The 17955-nt window shown below is 46.9% G+C and overlaps 2 protein-coding genes across 2 annotated transcripts; both read right to left on the bottom strand.

Annotated features, from left to right (window-relative positions):
• Positions 1-1527: 1527 nt before the first annotated feature.
• Positions 1528-3782, bottom strand: LOC149852583 (olfactory receptor 2B6-like). The gene is made up of 2 exons (XM_090030100.1): positions 3693-3782; positions 1528-2550 (listed from the first exon to the last, which is right to left on the bottom strand). The coding sequence occupies exons 1-2, from the start codon at positions 3780-3782 to the stop codon at positions 1600-1602; spliced, it is 1041 nt and encodes a 346-aa protein (XP_089886226.1). The 3' UTR covers positions 1528-1599.
• An 8426-nt stretch (positions 3783-12208) lies between these two features.
• Positions 12209-13734, bottom strand: LOC149852582 (olfactory receptor 2D3-like). The gene has a single exon (XM_090030127.1). The coding sequence runs from the start codon at positions 13732-13734 to the stop codon at positions 12799-12801; it is 936 nt and encodes a 311-aa protein (XP_089886253.1). The 3' UTR covers positions 12209-12798.
• Between the last annotated feature and the right edge of the window lie 4221 nt (positions 13735-17955).

The raw sequence follows: 17955 nt of genomic DNA, 5'->3' as shown, positions 1-17955 counted from the left end.
CCCCCCAGTATGGGTGCATCCCCCATCCCCCCCGCTTCACCTCTGACCCCGCTACAATGGAGGAGTGCCTGCTTTTCCTCAGCTGGCCCTCCTGCTTGTAAAGTGCTCTACCCAATTTTTTTTTTTTTTACTCTGTGGAGGTGGGAAGGAGGGAGCCGCCGCACCAGAGGTTGCAGGAGGAGATGGCACTGGTGGAAGAGCTCCTGTTTTAACTCAGCTGGTCCCACCACCGGCTGCCTAATCCATGAAGCCAAATGGCGCACATGCACTTGGGCAAAAGCACTATGGACAGAATCACACACACACAGACACACACACAGACTAAGCCTTTTATTATATTAGAGAGCTTCCTGTTTTGAATAGCCCAAATATATGCATAATGCTCATTTGAATTATCACCATATTGAACATATATACCACTCTCCAAAATCCTTGCCTTTCACATACTTCCTCGATGCTCATGACTGAAATGTCACTGTGAAACTATGAAATATTTGCGGCATTTTTAGCAAAAGTCAAATAAACCAGCTAGAATAAACTGAACCAATATAGTGATGGCAGTTCTCTCCACATGAAGTACAGCTCCATTAATGAATTTCCATCTTCAAGAGCACAAAAATAAAACTATGTACCACCGTACTCCTGTTCTGAGAACTTAACTCTGAACAAATACAAAACAGAGAAATGCAAAAATGTGCACTACTCTGGTTACACATTTAGTAAAAGTGGTTAACTTTGCACATGGGCACCACTGCATTTTATTCCCTGCCTTCTGCCCATGCAGCAGTTTGCTCTGACTGTAAAACACAGTAAATTCTGGGTGGAGAGATCCCAGTCAATAGACGATATGTTTCATGGGGTTCTCACCAGGAGAGTGAACTTACACACTTAGGCTCTATCAGGTTGTGCCTGCGATACAGAGCCTTGGCCATAGTAGCTGTACCTGCCCGGCTGTATTGTGCCATAACAGGTGCATCTGCAGCTCACCCTTGGCACTGCCAGGGGCGCTCAACTTGATCATGTTATCCCTGCACAGCTGAAGAAAATCTGGTAAAAGCCTCCTTCTGGAAGCATGACCATGTCCTCACCAGTGATGATGCCTAGGATCGTTTAGCATCCCCAGCTATGCTGGCAAAAAGGAGGCCTGATCTCAGTCTGAAAGAGATGAGTGGAGCAGACATTTTCAGAAGTCCTTGGAATTTCCCTGAAAATGTTATATCACATGAATAACAATTCAGGCCATTTAATCAGAGATTAAGGAGCAGTGTGGTTCAGGGGAATAAGCAGTCAGGACTCCTGGGTGTTGAATCTAGCCTTTCCTTTTCTTTATGAAAATCTTATCACTAATGTCATACAGTTTCGTTCAGATGCAAAAGCTTTGATTCCCAGTTTTCTCTACTGTAGCCTATAAAATACAGTTTCTGTCATTTTGAAGAGGACATTCCAGGGGTGTTCAGTCTCAGCCCCATCCTACCATCAGTCATGCGACCTTTCTACCAACTGCACTGGCTATAAGTCACTATACCCCACTCCCCTCCCAGACTAGGATCCCGAACCTAGGAGCTGTGAGCCACTGCACCATTCCTCCTCCGCCATGATTCAGTGGTCCGTCTTGCCCATCATTTTGAGTATGGCTGCTTTCACCTCCTTGTTCCTCAGGCTGTAGATAAGAGGATTCAGGAGGGCAGACACCACATTGTATAAGAGGGAAAACACTTTGTCCCGCTCGGGTGAGTAGCTGGAGGCTGGGCGCATGTACATGAATATCCCTGCACCGTAGAAGAGAGTCACGACGGTGATGTGCGAGGTGCAGGTGGAGAAGGCTTTGACCTTCCCCTCAGCTGAGCTGATCCTCAGGATGGCTGCCAGGATGAATACATAGGAGATTAGGATCAAAGACAGTGGGGCCAGGAGGATGATGACTGCCATCACAAAGACGACCAGCTCAGTGAGGCGTGTGTCTGCACAAGCCAGCTTCAGGATGGCTGGCACTTCGCAAAAGAAGTGATTGATTTCATTTAAGCTGCAGTAGGGCAACTGCATGGTGAATCCTGTAACCCATGTGGCAAAGAAGAAGCCAGATACCCAGAAGCTGATGGCCATCTTGATGCAGACTGACCTGTTCATGATGACTGTGTAGCGCAGAGGATGACAAATGGCCACGTACCGGTCATAGGCCATTACAGCATACAGGATACATTCAATTATCCCCAGCGAGAGGAAGATGAACATCTGTGCAACACAGGCAACGTAGGAAATGCTTCTCTTTGTGGAGAGGAGGTGGACCAGCATCTGGGGTACAGTGGTGGTCATGTAGCTGACATCTAGGAAGGAGAGGTTGGCCAGGAAGAAGTACATGGGTGTGTGGAGATGTGAGTCAATCCTGACAAGGACAATGAGGAGGCTGTTCCCAAAGAGAGTCACCAGATAGATAGTTAGGAAAAGCACAAAGAGCACCCGCTGTGTCTTGGGGTGGCTGGAGAGACCCAGCAGGATGAACTCTGACACTGAGGTTGTATTTTCCCAGTTATATCCCTCATCGTTTTCCATCTAAGAACAAAAACAGGTGGTGAAAGAAACAATCACTCAACAGGATAAGACATAAAAGGTGCTTTGAACCCCTCAATGGCAGTTACACAGCTGCGTAATGGTAGATTTTGGCACTTATGCACAGTTTAAATTCACCTCTGGGCTTCCAAGTGTGTACCTGTCTGTTGATCATACTGACCATGCACATTTACAGCAACATCTACTTACGAAAGCATACACATAGCCTAGTAGGCAGGCAAAAAGCCATGATAAATGAATAATAGAGTATGCCAAGTTCCTGAAAAAATCAAGCTAGTTACTGCTCAAGGAAAAAAAACAGACTAACTACTACTGGAAAATTTCTGACCTACTGTAATCTTGCAGTCTTTCTACTCTCTTAAAAAGAGCATTCCCTAAGGACATCTCTGCTTTGACAGTCTTAACTGCATTGCTGGGATAGTCAACAACAAGCCAAAGTGCAGCCACTTCCCTGTTCACCTTGGGGGTCCAGGGTGCATTGCTCCACCAACACAAGCCAGTTGCAAACCTGCCTCACACACAGCCAGCTCATGGCTCCCTTGGCACAGCAAAGTGGAGCAGTGCACTCATCGCTTCTCAGTGCTTCTGCCTCCTCATATACTACTGCAATTGGGCAGAACAACACCAAAACACAAGAAACTGTTAAAAGGATGTTGAGTAGAGCACGGCAATGGTTACAAGGAACCTGAACATAAACCACTCCCCAGGATTCAGGATGGAAACTCACTCCAATGCACCTTCACTCCTGCACTATCCATCTCCCCATGTCCTTTCCTGCTGGATTACACCAGTGATCCATCTATTCCTGCTCCTCACTACTTATTTGCGGGAGCACAGGAATTCCCAAACTGTGTCAAGCTACAGGTCTCCCATGCACGACCACCTGCCTCCAGCTGTGGCTGGTATCAGCGGCATTAGAGGAAGGCACAAGGGGACACTTACGAAGCAACAGCGCCACAGAGAAAGCTAATACTGAATGCCAATAGTTGGAGACAGGCTTGTATTCTGTCCCTCACCTCCACTAATACCAATTTTTTGTTTCTCCTTTTACTTCAGTGTTCAGTGCCTGCACTGCTCATTCTGGTATTTTTATACCAGCACAGCTCACAGGAAATTGCACTTACCTTCATTCTCCTCTTCCGCCTGAGAGAGCGGGATACTTCCTTTAGCTGCCAAAATCCATGATCCAAATGTACCAAACTATGGATCACCATAACTTAATCCTTCAGGTCAAGGACGAGATGGTCTTCACGCATTGCTAAAGCTTTCCTCATTTGTCAAAAATTTGCCTGGATGCCAATCATACCTGGCAGGTAAAGTAAAACTAGTAACACTTCTAAAAAGATCAATTAAGCAGAATGCTATTAGACAACCCAGTAAGTTACAATTCAGTGGCAAGGCATCGCTAAGTACATTGCTGCTTTCTGTTTCAGGAGAATATGAAGTGAATTTGGAACGTTGTTAATGAGTTTGGTGTGATCGGATTAGAAGCACAATGGGGAGCTAGTTCATCACTGCTCAAGTCCTCTGTATGTGACTCTCTAGGAAATCTATCCTTCATTTGTTTATCCACAGCAAATTTTTGGGTTTTTAATATTTCTTTTCTCAGTGCCATGAATCCTGTTCAAAAGACCACTAAAAAGTAAAGGGGATGTTCAGAGGCAACTGCTAAAATGATGACAATTGACATATAAGGAAATATTAAAGGAAAAAAGAGAGACTACTCAAAGAGTGCAGGTATAGGAACATTCATTCTCTTCTCCATCCCGCTGCTCGTCACATAAACTAGAAAGCTTATGAATTAATTCAAAAAAATTTTGAATTATTTCAAACCTGGTTTTGAGTCCGTAAGTCATTTCTTTCAAAAAAGTCTGGCACCAAAGGCAAAAGCTACTTGCCACTTTCTAAATAAAGCTCTCCGGGGTTTTATTCTCCACTCGTTCAATTAAAACAAAGTCAAAACCAGCCTCCAGCTATCTCACCTTCTCCAGGGTTTTCCTCTCCAGTTGTTCAATTACAACAAACAGTGGGTGAAGATGTACACAACAGAACAAAACCTTTTGTTGTTTGCTGAGTTTATTTTATTTTTTCCTTCTTGGGGAAAAAAAGAGTGGGAATTGATGTGGGGAAGAAATGGCCAGAAGTAATGAGACCTCAAAATATCTCATTGGGTTTATGTCAATCAGAAGTCAGGTGTGGGAACTTAACTATTCTCTCCCACACCTTAGGTCGGGAGGTTGGGTGGCAAGACCAGCAAACTATTGGACGAAAGGAGCCAAAGGCCTGGGACCATGTGTGGTCACCATGTCCGGACCTATTTTACTCAAAAGACTGAGCTCCGCTCCCTTCCTTCAGAAGCAGGAAAACAGATCTTACGAGGACAGGCTGAGAGCCATGGGGCTCTTTAGCCTGGAAAAGCGCAGGCTCAGGGGTGATCTGATGGCCACCTATAAGTTTATCGGGGTGACCACCAGGATCTGGGGGAACGTCTGTTCACCAGAGCACCCCAAGGGATGCCGAGGTCGAACGGTCACAAACTCCTGCAAGCACGGCAGACTCAATGCTTTTCTGCCTCTCGACAGCTCTCTGGTCAGGCCTGCCTGTTGCTGATTGCATTCACCGTGTCCAACCCCTCACCGCACTTTGAACAAGCAGCCTCCGTTCCTCACCCACGATGTGGCATCCACGTTCAATTAATAGCATGATAGGAACCAGCCATAAAATTATTACACATTTTTGGGAAATTATATTGTGGTTCATTCCTTGTTTTATGACACCTTTAATTTCCTTAACATGCAACTGGGTTACAAGTTAAGACATGATTAACTAGTGAATCATGTCTTGAGTGTAACCCGTGGCAGAGGTCTATGTCAGGCACTTTAGAGCTCAGCATCATGACACATAAGCCCCTTTCTGGACTTCACTTTTCTTTCTTTCTTTTTTCCCTTTAAAGTAAGTAACTGAGATCTCTGGGGCCTAGAGATCCCTGGCTGCCTCCATGAACTTCATCCATTCCCATCTCCTCCTTGTCTTCATCCCCCGTGCCCACATTTCATTTCTGTATGTCTGACGCATCATAATACAATTCAGAGAATTCTTCAAACTTTGTTCTCCCCGTTCCCAGACTGGTTTTTCGCTGTGGAGAAAAGACTTCTTGGCAAAAGCACTGCTCTCCGTTTCTTGTGTCCTTTGTATGTCTTACAATGAAAGGCCCAAAGCCACCACTGCTTACCAGCACCCTTCCCACCATGGGCCAGTTCTCAGAACATTTTCTCAGGAAGCAGGGAGCCTGACACCTCGGCACATGGCAAAATAAGCTGGGAGTCAGACATGTGAGGTATGTGATCCTCAAGCATATTGATGCTATCAATAGTTCCCATATCATTTTCAAGCAGCAATTCTCCTTTTTTATGCCACCTCTTGATATGTAATACACTAAAAACGGAACTAAATGAGGGGCCTGGAGGCAGATATTCACACTAGGGCTTTTTTGAATATCCTCCAGCGCTAGAATATTTTTCAGGGATTCACTTCCATTTTTGTTAACAACCAGCAGAAATTAACTTGAAGAGATTTAACTCCACCACAGACAAGCAGAGCAGCTGCACTTCAGGTCCTAGCACTAGGCAGGAAACATCTATTGGCAACAAAGATCAGGACCCCACCAGAGCAGATGCTGGACATTGATACACAGCGCCTATCCCAAAGAGCTCGCTGTCTCACCTGACATGAGAAGTCTAGCATGAGCAGGGAAAGAAACACACCATATCTCGTAACATATCAGATACGGTGAGAGATGTCAAATCGGTGAGAGATGTTGCCAAATCGGGCAACTCCACAGATCACTGATGTTTGCAGCCGATGGTGGAGTAGTTCCCCTAGGCCGCGACATGTGAGGAATGCCATGCACCTAGTTTCCCACAGGTAATCCTAAAACAGGGGACATAAGGAAGCATCCGTCAAAAATGACAACCATGGTTTCATTCCACCTTTGTTTCTGTATATGTAACTAATGATCAGAAAGATGAAAATACTTGGAGTATGAAAATGCTTCCCGCCATGGGCAGGAAGCAGCACTGGGGGCAAGAGGGGTCATAAGACCCCAGCCAGGTGCCTGTCCAGTCTCCTCTTGAAGATCTCCAGGGAAGGTGAGAGCACCACCTCTCTGGGAAGCCTATTCCAGGCTCTGGCCACCCTTACCGTGAAGTAGTTCTTGCTATTATCCAACCTAAATCTCTCCTCCCTCAGCTTGTGGCCACTGTTCCTGATGACCCCAAGGGGGGCCCTGGTGAACAGACTTTCCCCGAGTCCCTGCTGCTGGCCCCTGATAAGGTTGTAGGCAGCCACAAGATCCCCCCTCAGTCTCCTTTCGCAGAGACTGAAGAGATTCTGGTCCCTCAGCCACTCCTCACCGGGCTGGCCACAGAGGCCCCCAACCATACAAGTGGCCTCCTCTGGACCCTCTCCATGTTGTCCACGTCCCTCCCGAAGTCCGGCGCCCACAACTGGACACAGGACTCCTGCTGCAGCCTGACCAGTGCCGCATAGAGGAGGAGCAAGACCTCTCCGGACCTGTTAGTGATGCCCCTGTTGATGCAGGACAGGGTGCAGTTGGCTCTGCCTATTGCTTCGTGACATTGGAAACTCGTAGTCACCCTGGAGTTGATCCTGACTCCAAGATCTCTCTCTGGCTCTGTGCTGCCGAGAGGGGCAGCCCCTAACCTGTGACCATAATGCTGGCTCCCTCTCCGCAGGTGCAGCACCCTGCACTTGTCCTTGTTGAACCGCATCCTGCTCAGATCCGCCCACTTCTCCAACCTCTCCAGGTCTGCCTGGATGTGATCCCTGCCTGCTGGTGTCTTCACTTTACCCCACAGCTTGGTGTCATCAGTGAACCTGAGCAGGGTGCTCTCCACCCCCTCGTCCAGGTCGCTAATGAAGATGTTGAACAGCACCGGCCCCAGGACCGAGCCCTGGGGGACTCCGCAGCCCACACCCTCCCAGGGCAACATCGGCCCATTCACCACCACCCTCTGGGTGCACCCCTGGAGCCGGTTTGTCACCCATGTGACCATGCATTCATCAATGCCGCAGCCCCTCAGCTTGCCCACCAGAATTGGGTGGCATGCTGTGGCGAAGCCTTCTGGAAGTCCAAGAAGACGACATCGACTTCCCCATTCCCATCTAAGTTCTTTGCTACCTGGTCATAGAAAGGGACCAGGTTAATCGGGCAGGATCGGCCTTGCACAAACCCATGCTGCTTACCCCTCAACATCACTTCCCCTGCAGGGCTCTCACAAATGTGGCCCTTGATAATTTTTTCAAAGACCTTCCCCAGGATAGAAGTGAGGCTGACTGGCCTGTAGTTGCCAGGCTCTTCCTTCCTCCACTTCTTGAAAATAGGGACAACATTGGCCCTTTTCCAGTCCTCAGGGACATGGCCCGAGCACCAGGAGTCCTCAAACAGCCGTGCCAAGGGCTCCGTGATGACACCAGCCAATTCTCTCAGCACCCGCGGATGAAGGTCATCTGGGCCCACCCACTTGGACACATCTAAGCCCTCCAGGTAATCCTTGACTAGGTCTGAACTAACAGTCGGCGGGACTCTCATCCTTCCCGGGCCTCTCTGCGCTATCACCCGAGAGCACCCCATTGTCAGCAGACAGGAACACAGAGGCAAAGACCTTGTTGAAGAGTTTGGCCTTCTCTCACGCGACCATCACCAACTGCCCTGCCCTGTCCCGTAGGGGTCCAATGTTACTCCGAGACTTCTTCTTGCTACCTATATACTTGAAGAAGGACTTTTTGTTATCCTTAATCCCAGAAGCTAACCTAAGCTCCAGTGCTGCTTTAGCCTTCCTCACCAAATCCCTACAAGCTCGGGTCAGGGAGGTGTACTCCTCCTTGGTCCCTGCCCCCTGCTTCCACCTCCAGGATGCTTTTTTCTTTGCCTTCAGGCCAGCCTAGATATCCGCGCTCAGCCATGAAGTTTTCTTGGACCCTTTCCCCACCTTCCTGCGCAGAGGACGTGCGTCCTGCTGCACCCCAAGGATAGCCTCCTTGAGGAAGGACCACCTTTCCTGGACCCCCACACTAGCTACCCCCTGGGCTCTGAGTGCCTCCCTGACTACTACCCCAAGCACATCAAAGTTGGCTTTCCTAAAGTCAAGCATTTGTGCTGTGCTAGTTACCCTCCCCACCTTCCTCTGAATAGCAAAATGGATCATTTCATGATCACTGTCCCTGAGCCTCCCTTGTACTAGCACCTCCTCCGCCAGGTTGTTCCCAGAAGCTAACATCAGATCCAGTATGACATTTACTTAGTGGGGACAAGTGTCTCCTGAACAAGGTGTAGGTTCTGGAAACGTCAGGAAGCTTCCTGAGTGGCTAGACCTGGCCGACTGCTCCTCCCAGTTGATGTCAGGGTAATTAATATCACCCATGACCAAAACATCCTTTGCACACACGGCCTCCCCCAGCTGCCTGGAGAATCCCAGATCCAGCTCTTCCTCCTGATGTGGGGGCCTGTAGTAACCCCTACCACCAGATCCCTCTCCCCCACCCTTCTTGGAGCTTGACCCACAGGGTGTCAGTTAAGCCTTCCTCTGGTCCCATTGGGAAGGTAGAACTGCTATACTGTTCCCTAACACAGAGCGCAACCCCCCCACACACATCTTTTGTCCCCTTCCTATCTCTTCTAAACTACCTGTAGCCCTCTATGTCTACTGCCCAATCAAAAGTTTCATCCCACCATGACTTCAAGCATGCTGGTATCAAATGACCAGCAAATTTCACTGGAAGGGAATTTCCTCCTTGAGATTTTCTCTCAGGTGGGGGTTACTCCATGAGAAAATGAAAAATCACAGTTGATAGTTATGGAGGAAGCACAAACATAAGGACCAAATAAGAGTGGGACATATTCCGACACTTTAAGATAGTTTCCCTGGGTTACTTATGCTCCAAAGCTTGCTCATGCACAGGAAACAACTGAGGATTACATGGCTCAAGCTCGATTCAGATAGAAGAGAAATCATTTTGGAAAGCTGGGGGAAGCACTTACAAAGTCAACCTTTTTTCTCAACCCAAAATTGATTGGGGTTCGCCAACATTTGACGGAAACACACGTCTCCCCTTGTCATGCCTCCTAATGGTGTGGGACAAGGAGTGATGTCTTCTCCCAGGGCTTGAGGCACCCCATCCTGCAAACTCCAGAAAGTCCCAGACAGGATGAAGCCCCTCCAGCCCTTAAAAGTGTCTGCCCGCTTACTTACCCAGGCCCATCCCAAGGATTTCCAGGGGCACATCTGGCTAAATGGGTCCTGGCATAGAGGCATGGTGTGCCAGGGACTCCCCAGGTCTATGGCTCCAAGGCTGGACCTGAATGGGACTTGTAGTCTGGACACATGCCTCTGGAGATCAAAGGGTAGAGCTCTGTAAGCAGGGAACCCCAACTTCCCCATTTTAAGAGGGTCACCTCCTCAGGGTGGCTGGAGAGTGCATCCACCACAGAGCTAACAGGCATCTACTGCAATAAAACGACAGAATTTATTACTAACTTTTGTCATGCCACTGATTTCCCCTTGGTCTGGTGCACAGGCCATCTATTTGGTGACCAATGGTGTCACCATTAAAATTTTCCTGCAGCAAAAGTGATAGCAGGCAATGCCTGTTTCTTCCTGAAGTGTTACACTGACGCAGATACTAAGCAGGAGTTGGGCTCATGCCTTTCACAAGGAGCTCTTGGCCGAACGGGGAAAACCAACCAGCAGAATCCTAGTTCGCTTGATGCACCAAAATGGCAGCTAATCAGCCTCCTGACTTCGATTTTTGGGTCTTAGGCACAGTCTGCAATCCTACTTACTCCATGTGCAGTGGGCACACGCCAGCACCCACATGGCTACCCAGGACAGCCATTGTGCCGCGTGCTGGCCGGGCAGGTACGCAGCCCCTTGCATGAGGACCCTGGGCAAGCAGAAGACCAACATTGTAGCAGGATACAGAGATCCGTGGCTGAATGGTGCTAGGTGCCAGTGGGCAACCTCCCGCGTTTCAGTGCCTGGGTCTCACCCAGCAAGTAAGTGACCCAGATATCAGGTCTCTCCGTGCAGAGCTGCTGTGTTATCTCCTGGCTGCGTCCCAGTACCTGGGCAGGTCAGATGGAGTGGTGCTGAAGGCCAGATCCAGTTCAAGAGCTCTCTGTTTGATAGCCCTGATTAAAGTGTCATCCACTAAAATGCTAATATCTCCCTATAGCAGATTTTTATGGACATGTCATTTGGAGAAGGCATATGAAAAATTAACAAAGACCAATGCACTGAATATGCAATGCAACCAACACTGGAATTAAATATGTAACAAACCAGTTTCCTCTGATTTCCCTTTTTTATATTGTGAAAAGAGAAGGAGTTAATCTCCTGGTGTTTCTCTTGCTGCAGCCTTATCGGAGCGTATGTGCCCTTCTTGAGAAAACACAACTTGGAATTTACAGTTCCTGATTTATGAAACATTTGAGATTTTCTTGTTCAGTGTTACTTTAAAGAGTCCATTTTGAGATTAGGAAACATTTTGTATCAATGTAAGGTTTTGGATTTGCATTTATTTTCCCATCATTACTACTTTTAAACTCCTGCACAATGGAGGAAACGTAAGAAGCGAAAGAAAGGGTCTTTAAGAGGAGGCTGGATGTACACCTTGCTGGGGTCGTTTGACCCCAGCACTCTTTCCTGCCATGGCAGGGGGTCGGACTAGATGATCAACTCAGGTCCCTTCCGACCCTAGAGGCTGTGAAACTATGAAACTATGAAAGCAGACACATAATATTACAGTACCTTTCACAATAGCTAATACATTCTGAAAAAAGGTTCACCCGACAAGCATAGATTCATGAAATTATGCTCTGTTTTTAAAAGCCCAAGGATATGCATAATACTCATCTGAGTTAACTCTGCAGTGAATAAATATATCAACTATGTACCTTTCACATAGTTCTTCAGCACTCAGAGCTGCAACATCACTGTAAAATGACCAAGTATTTGTGGTATTTTTAGCAAAAGCCTCCAGAAACCAATCTGAATAAATTGAACCAAAATATATTAATGGACACTTCTCTATTCATGACATTCAACTCCAGGAATGAAATTCACTTTTCGAGAAGCTGAAAAAAGTGTACGTACCACACTTCTCCTGTTCTGAGAACTCATACCTGAACAAATACAACACCAAGAAAAGCAGACAGTTTCACCACTCTGATTACACATTTAGTAAAAGTGGTTAACTGTGTGCACGGGCACCACTGGATTAATATTACCCTGCCTTGTCTCCATGCAGCAATTTTCTCCTATTATAAACCAAGGTTAGTTCTGGGTAGACAAAACCCTGTCAATGCAGTACATGTCTTGTTGAGTTCTTAGCAGTGGAGCGAACATCAGCCTTTGGGAAACACAGAAGGTCCTGTGCTGCGTCCAACACCAATTCAGGCTCTCTCAGGTTCTTCCTACAGTACAGTAGCTGTATGTGCCCAGGTATATGGTGCCATAATGGGTGCAGGTACAGCTCACCCTTGGCACTGCCAGGGGCGCTCACCTTGATCATGTCATCCCACCCATCCACTTCCAGTCCCATGCGACAATCCCAACAATGAAGAGGTGAAGCTACTGTGAGAGCACCCTACAGGTTTCCCCACAAGCACATCAGAGACAGACACCTTGAAAGTGGCTGAGGCTGGTTTGTAAGGACGGACCATAAGCTGACAGAAATAGCTTTAGTACCAGAGTGCCTAAACGAGGTCCTGAGTGGTTTCCTGAAAATCTTCTAACACTTGAATAACAATTCAGGTCATTTCAGCTGAGTGGGTGACGATTGAGGATCAATGTGGTTCAGCAGGATACGAAATCAGGACTCCTGGGTTTTGAATCTCCCCCTTTTTCTTTCTGAATGTCTTATCATCAGTGTCACACAGTTAGTCTGGCTCAGATTCAGGAGCTCAGATTCCAGGTCCCCACAACTCCAGCCTGTAAGACACCATTTCTCTCTCATTTGAAAGAAGACAATGCAAACATATGGACTCCCAGCCCCAGCCTGCCCTTTCCATGTTGTAGGAATTGGAAAAGAGCCAGATGTCCTGACTTTTTTCTCCACGGGCTATAAGTCACTAAACCCCGCTCCCCTCCCAGACTAGTATCCCAAACCTAGGAGCTGTGAGTCACTGCACCATTCCTCCTCCACCGTGACTCAGTGGTCCGTCTTCCCCATCACTTTGAGTACGGCTGCTTTCACCTCCTTGTTCCTCAGGCTGTAGATAAGAGGATTCAGGAGGGAAGACACCACATTGTACAAAAGGGAAAACACTTTGTCGCGCTCGGGTGAGTAGCTGGAGGCTGGGCGCATGTACATGAATATGGCGGCACCGTAGAAGAGAGTCACGACGGTGATGTGCGAGGTGCAGGTGGAGAAGGCTTTGACCTTCCCCTCAGCTGAGCTGATCCTCAGGATGGCTGCCAGGATGAATACATAGGAGATTAGGATCAAAGACAGTGGGGCCAGGAGGATGATGACTGCCATCACAAAGACGACCAGCTCAGTGAGGCGTGTGTCTGCACAAGCCAGCTTCAGGATGGCTGGCACTTCGCAAAAGAAGTGATTGATTTCATTTAAGCTGCAGTAGGGCAACCTCATGGTGAAGCCTGTAATCAATGCAGCAAAGAAGAAGCCAGATACCCAGAAGCTGATGGCCATCTTGACGCAGACAGACCTGTTCATGATGACTGTGTAGCGCAGGGGATGACAAATGGCCACATACCGGTCATAGGCCATAACAGCGTACAGGATACACTCACTTATCCCCAGAGAAAGGAAGATGAACATCTGTGCAACACAGGCAACGTTGGAAATGCTTCTCTTTGTGGAGAGGAGGTGGACCAGCATCTGGGGTACAGTGGTGGTCGTGTAGATGATATCTAGGAAGGAGAGGTTGGCCAGGAAGAAGTACATGGGTGTGTGGAGACGGGAGTCAATCTTGACAAGGACGATGAGGAGGCTGTTCCCCAAGAGGGTCTCCAGGTAGATACTTAGGAAGAGCACAAACAGAAGCAGCTGGGTCTTGGGGTGGCTGGAAAACCCCAGCAGGATGAACTCTGACACTGAGGTTGTGTTTTCCCTCCTCATCATTCTCCATCTAAGAACAAAGGAAGTGGTGAGAGAAGCAATCACTCCAAAGGATAAAATGCAAAAGGGCTAAATTCTGTTGTGTTTTGGACCTCCAAATGGTAGTTACACAGCTGCATAACTGCATATTTTGGCACTTACACACAATTTAAAATTCACCTCTGGGCATGCAGGTGTGTACATGTCTGTTGATCATGCTGACTATGCACATTTACAGCAACATATTCTTACTGAGGCATACACAGAACCTAAGAGGTCCAAAAATCGTAGGGAGGCAAAGAAATGAGTAGTGAATACTAGATTATGCCAGTTTTCTGAAAATATCAAGCTAGTTACTGCTCAAGGGGAAAAAAAAAACGGAATAACTGCTGCTGGAGAATTTCTGACCTACTGTAATCTTGCAGTCTTTTTACTCTCTTAAAAAGAGCATTCCCTAAGGACATCTCTGCTTTGACAGTCTTAACTGCATTACTGGGACAGTCAACAACAAGCCAAAGTGGAGCCACTTCCCTGTTCTCCTCAGGGGTCCAGGTCTGCATTGCTCCACCAACACAAGCCAGTTGCAAACCTGCTTCACACACAGCCAGCTCATGGCTCCCTTGGCACAGCAAAGTGCATCAATGTACTCATCACTTCTCTGTGAGTCTGACTACAGATATACTATTGCAATTGGGCAGAACTACACTAGAACACAACGAATTGTTATAAGGATGTTGAGTAGAGCACCGCAATGGTCACGAGGAACCTCAAGATAAACCAGACTGGCTGGGTGTTGACTGAGAGGTCCCCAGTGAAGAACACCCACTCCCCAGGATGCACAATGGACACTTACTCCAATGCACCTTCACTCCTGCACTATCCATCTCCCCATGTCCTTTCCTGCTGGATTACACCAGTGATCCATCTATTCCTGCTCCTCACTACTTATTTCCGGGGGCACAGGAATTCCCAAACTGTGTCAAGCTACAGGTCTCCCATGCACGACCGCCTGCCTCCAGCTGTGGCAGGTATCAGCTGCATTAGAGGAAGCCGCAAGGGGACACTTATGAAGCAACAGCGCTACAGAGAAAGCTAATACTGAATGCCAATAGTTGGAGACAGGCTTGTATTCTGTCCCTCACCGCCACTAATACCAATTCTGTGTTTCTCCTTTTACTTTCATGTTCAGTGCCTGCACCGCTCATTCTGGTGTTTGCATCCCAGCGCAGCTCACAGGAAATTGCACTTACCTTCATTCTCCTCTTCCACCTGAGAGAGCAGGATATGTCCTTTAGCTGCCAAAATCCATGATCCAGATGTACCAAACAGTGGATCACCATCAATTAATCCTTCAGGCCAAGGACAAGATGGTCCTCATGCATTGCTTAAGCTTTCCTAATTTGTGGAAAACTTTGGCTGCATGCCAAATAAAGGCAAATAAAGAAAAAAATGGATAAATTAAACAGCTTGTTAGTAGACACCCCAGTAAATTAAAGTTCAATGGCAAGGCATTACATTGCTACTTTCTGTTTCAGGAGAATATGAAGTTCATTTGTAACATTCTTAAAGATTTTCGTTTGATCACATTGAAACATAACGCAGAGGTACTCAATCGCAGTTCTTGTCATCTGTATGTGAATCTCGGATTCCTATCCTTCACTTGTTTTTCCTCATCAAATTTCAGGTTATTTAATATAGCTTCACTTTTCCCAGTGCCATGAATCTAATTCAAAGTACCACTAAAAAGTGAAGGGGCTGTTCACAGACAACTGGTGAAATGACAAAAATATTCATATAATAAAATATTATAGGAAAAACATGAGACTACTCAAAGAGTGCAAATGTAGAGTGTGATGGCCAGAACCAGAAGGGTTAATAACAAAGAGAAATCTCCTTTTTGAAGGTATCTGAAGTAGCTATAGGAGCAGTTTCCCGTCTCTCTGGAAGTAGATTTATATATAGCTTTTTGTGTTGATCTTCAGACAGCATGAACTTTAAAAAGCAGAACTAAGAATTGTAATTGCAGACGTAGCTGATTTATGAAATGTTGCTTAGAATCAGTAAAACACTAACAAACATAATCACAAAATATAATTAGCATAGTGGGTTGAACTTAGGTGGGGACATGTTAATCTCAGACCCCAAAGTGGTGTGGTGTGATTTGCTTACTGGGTAAACCCAAGCTTGGGCAGTAACTTATTGTAATGATTTCCAGCAGCTTTTAACCCTATAGGATGACAGCTATAAATTAACACTATAAATGGCTATATAACCAAAAAATTAGCATAAATAAAATATTAAAAAAACTGCACGTCAAGTAACCCTCGAGAAGGCTGGACAGAAGGGTCATTGCTGTCCCGTACCCTCACAAATCTCTCTTACTCCCCGAGACAGCGAAGAGCGGATCCTGGCTGAGGAATCCCTCCGACAGCCCAGGGCAGAGATGTCTGACTTCGCTGCATCAACTTAACATGCATCTTCTAACTGAGGGACTATCAATAAGTTGCTAACCAAGTGGGAACCCTTGGTTAATTTCTTTATCTGTTTTATTATCACTGTCCATTTTAATCTGTATTGTTATGCTGTCTGTTTATTAGCTTAACCTTTTTACTAACTGTTCACATGTGCAAACTATATCTTTTGTAGATCCCTAAAGAGTCAAGTAACCCAGCTCAAAAGTAAATTAAGAAAAAAAAAAATTCTAGTTCTCTCGCATGCGCAAAATCAACTAGAAATACTAGAACGTCGAAAAAGAAAAATACTAGTCACACGGGCAATTGCCTCCCTTGAGCAGAAAGTGCAAATGGCATGATCAATTAAACCTTCCCTTAAAAAAGTTTGGCAGTGTCTTTATAATAAGATTCCAAAAACTAAGCTGTGGGATGACCCAAAGAGTAAAAGTCTGTGTAATAAAAATACAAAAACTAAGCTAAAAATAATAAATATATAAGGCTTGCAGCAGAAGTCCATAAAATCCCACCTCCTTATGCCCCAACAGTCCAAGAAAATGTTTTTAAAAAGTTAGCCCAAACCTTCCCAGCGGTAATGACCTGTGCAGGGCCACAAGAAGAAAATCCCCAGACAGAGACACAGTCCTTTACTCGCACAAAAATCAAAAAACTGCAAGAGCAACGTAAAGCTAAACCAAGGGAGCCAAAAATAAGCTAGTTAATTCAAAGATAAAGGACCTTCAGCAAAGATCCAAGAAGATGGGCCCCAGTGTAACTTCCTGGGAATCCAGTGCCAACAAAGTGAGCCCACCGTACCAGCTACGGAGCTGCAAAACCTGGTAGATACCCCTGCCCCCGACAATATTGAAAAGCTGCAAGCCCAGCTGGGAGCACTTCATTTTTGGCACCTGCATGCCCCTGAGTTTAATATGTTGGCCCGGCCTTTGTACAATTTAGGCAAGAAAAAACCACAGTGGAAGTGGGGCCCCAAGCACCAACAGGCCATGCGGGCCCTCAAAGAGGTGATAACCATCCACGCCTCCCCAGCAGCGCGACACCCAGAAGGAGAGCTCTGGCTCCATGTAAATGTGTCCAACAGCAGGGCCCCATTAAAGCTTACAGCAAAAAAATACACCTAAGGCAGAGGGACATCTGGTCGTCACACCAGATGACAAAGCTAACCTTTTTAATGACTTCTTTGCCTCCATTTTCCTGACCAGTGACTGGATTGGGCCCTCCCCCACCGGGCCCCCCTCAGCCCCAGGGGGGGTGCACCCAGGCCAAGGGTCAGTGACAATCTAGTCAGCGAATATCTGGAGAGACAGGATGTACTTGAATCAGCTGGTCCAGACGATCTCCACCCAGGGTGCTGAGGGAATTAGCTGAGGTTATTGTGGGACCCCTGGCACAGCTATACAAGCACTTGTGGTGCCAGAGGACTGGAAGAGGGCCAACGTGGTTCCCAACTTCAAAAAGGGGAGGAAGGAGGACCCGGGAAACTATAGGCCAGTTAGTCTTACCTCGATCCTGGGTAAGCTTTTTGAAAGAATTATCCTGGTGCATGTCCACGAGGGGCCAGCAGGGGAGATCATGCTTAAGGGCAACCAACACGGGGTCATTAGCAGCAGGTCCTGTCAGACCAACCTGGTGGCCTTCTGTGACCAGGTCACCAAATCCTTAGATGCAGGGGTTGCAGTGCATGTAGTCTTCCTGCACTTTTGAAAGGCCTTCGACACCGTCTCTCACCCCGTTCTCATTAAGAAACTGAGGGACTGTGGTGTCGACACCCACACAG

Source organism: Crocodylus siamensis, chromosome 15 (assembly GCF_052110815.1).
Source record: "Crocodylus siamensis isolate JL-2025a chromosome 15, ASM5211081v1, whole genome shotgun sequence".
NCBI classification, from domain to species: Eukaryota; Metazoa; Chordata; order Crocodylia; family Crocodylidae; genus Crocodylus; species Crocodylus siamensis.
Note: the sequence above shows the minus strand (reverse complement) of the source record. Positions and strands in the feature narration are given on the sequence as shown.